Below are 268 nucleotides of genomic sequence, written 5' to 3'. Positions count from 1 at the left end.
TATTTTTCACCTACATGGCGCTCATTTTAAGGGAAAGTTTCGGTTTCAGTTGTGCCTTTGCCAACACTCCAAAATTTAACCAAGTCAGAGGCATAGGCAAGATAGTGAAAAAGAAATGGTTGGATGACTGTTACAACGAAAGAAAAAAGCTACCGTGGAGACGCTATGCTCTTGATAAAGCCGATAAAGGGCCAGAAAGTGAAGAAGAAATATGCGAAAAGCAGGACACTTCGAGTTCAGAAGCCGAACAGCCGGATGCAATCCACGT

The 268-nt window shown here is 42.9% G+C and overlaps 1 protein-coding gene across 1 annotated transcript in view; it reads left to right on the top strand.

Annotated features, from left to right (window-relative positions):
- LOC109535916 (DNA repair protein XRCC1) overlaps positions 1-268 on the top strand; it is a gene marked incomplete at its 5' end in the record, with an annotated part of 2,162 nt that overhangs the window by 1,295 nt on the left and 599 nt on the right. Inside the window, 1 exon segment of the mRNA XM_048670100.1 lies at positions 1-268. Within this exon segment, the coding sequence (XP_048526057.1) occupies positions 1-268 (268 nt within the window).

The sequence above is a fragment of the Dendroctonus ponderosae genome, unplaced genomic scaffold (genome assembly GCF_020466585.1).
Source record: "Dendroctonus ponderosae isolate FM_Combo_2020 unplaced genomic scaffold, Dpon_F_20191213v2 Dpon_F_20191213_1, whole genome shotgun sequence".
Taxonomy (NCBI): Eukaryota; Metazoa; Arthropoda; class Insecta; order Coleoptera; family Curculionidae; genus Dendroctonus; species Dendroctonus ponderosae.
This window is presented reverse-complemented; position numbering and strand designations above follow the sequence as displayed.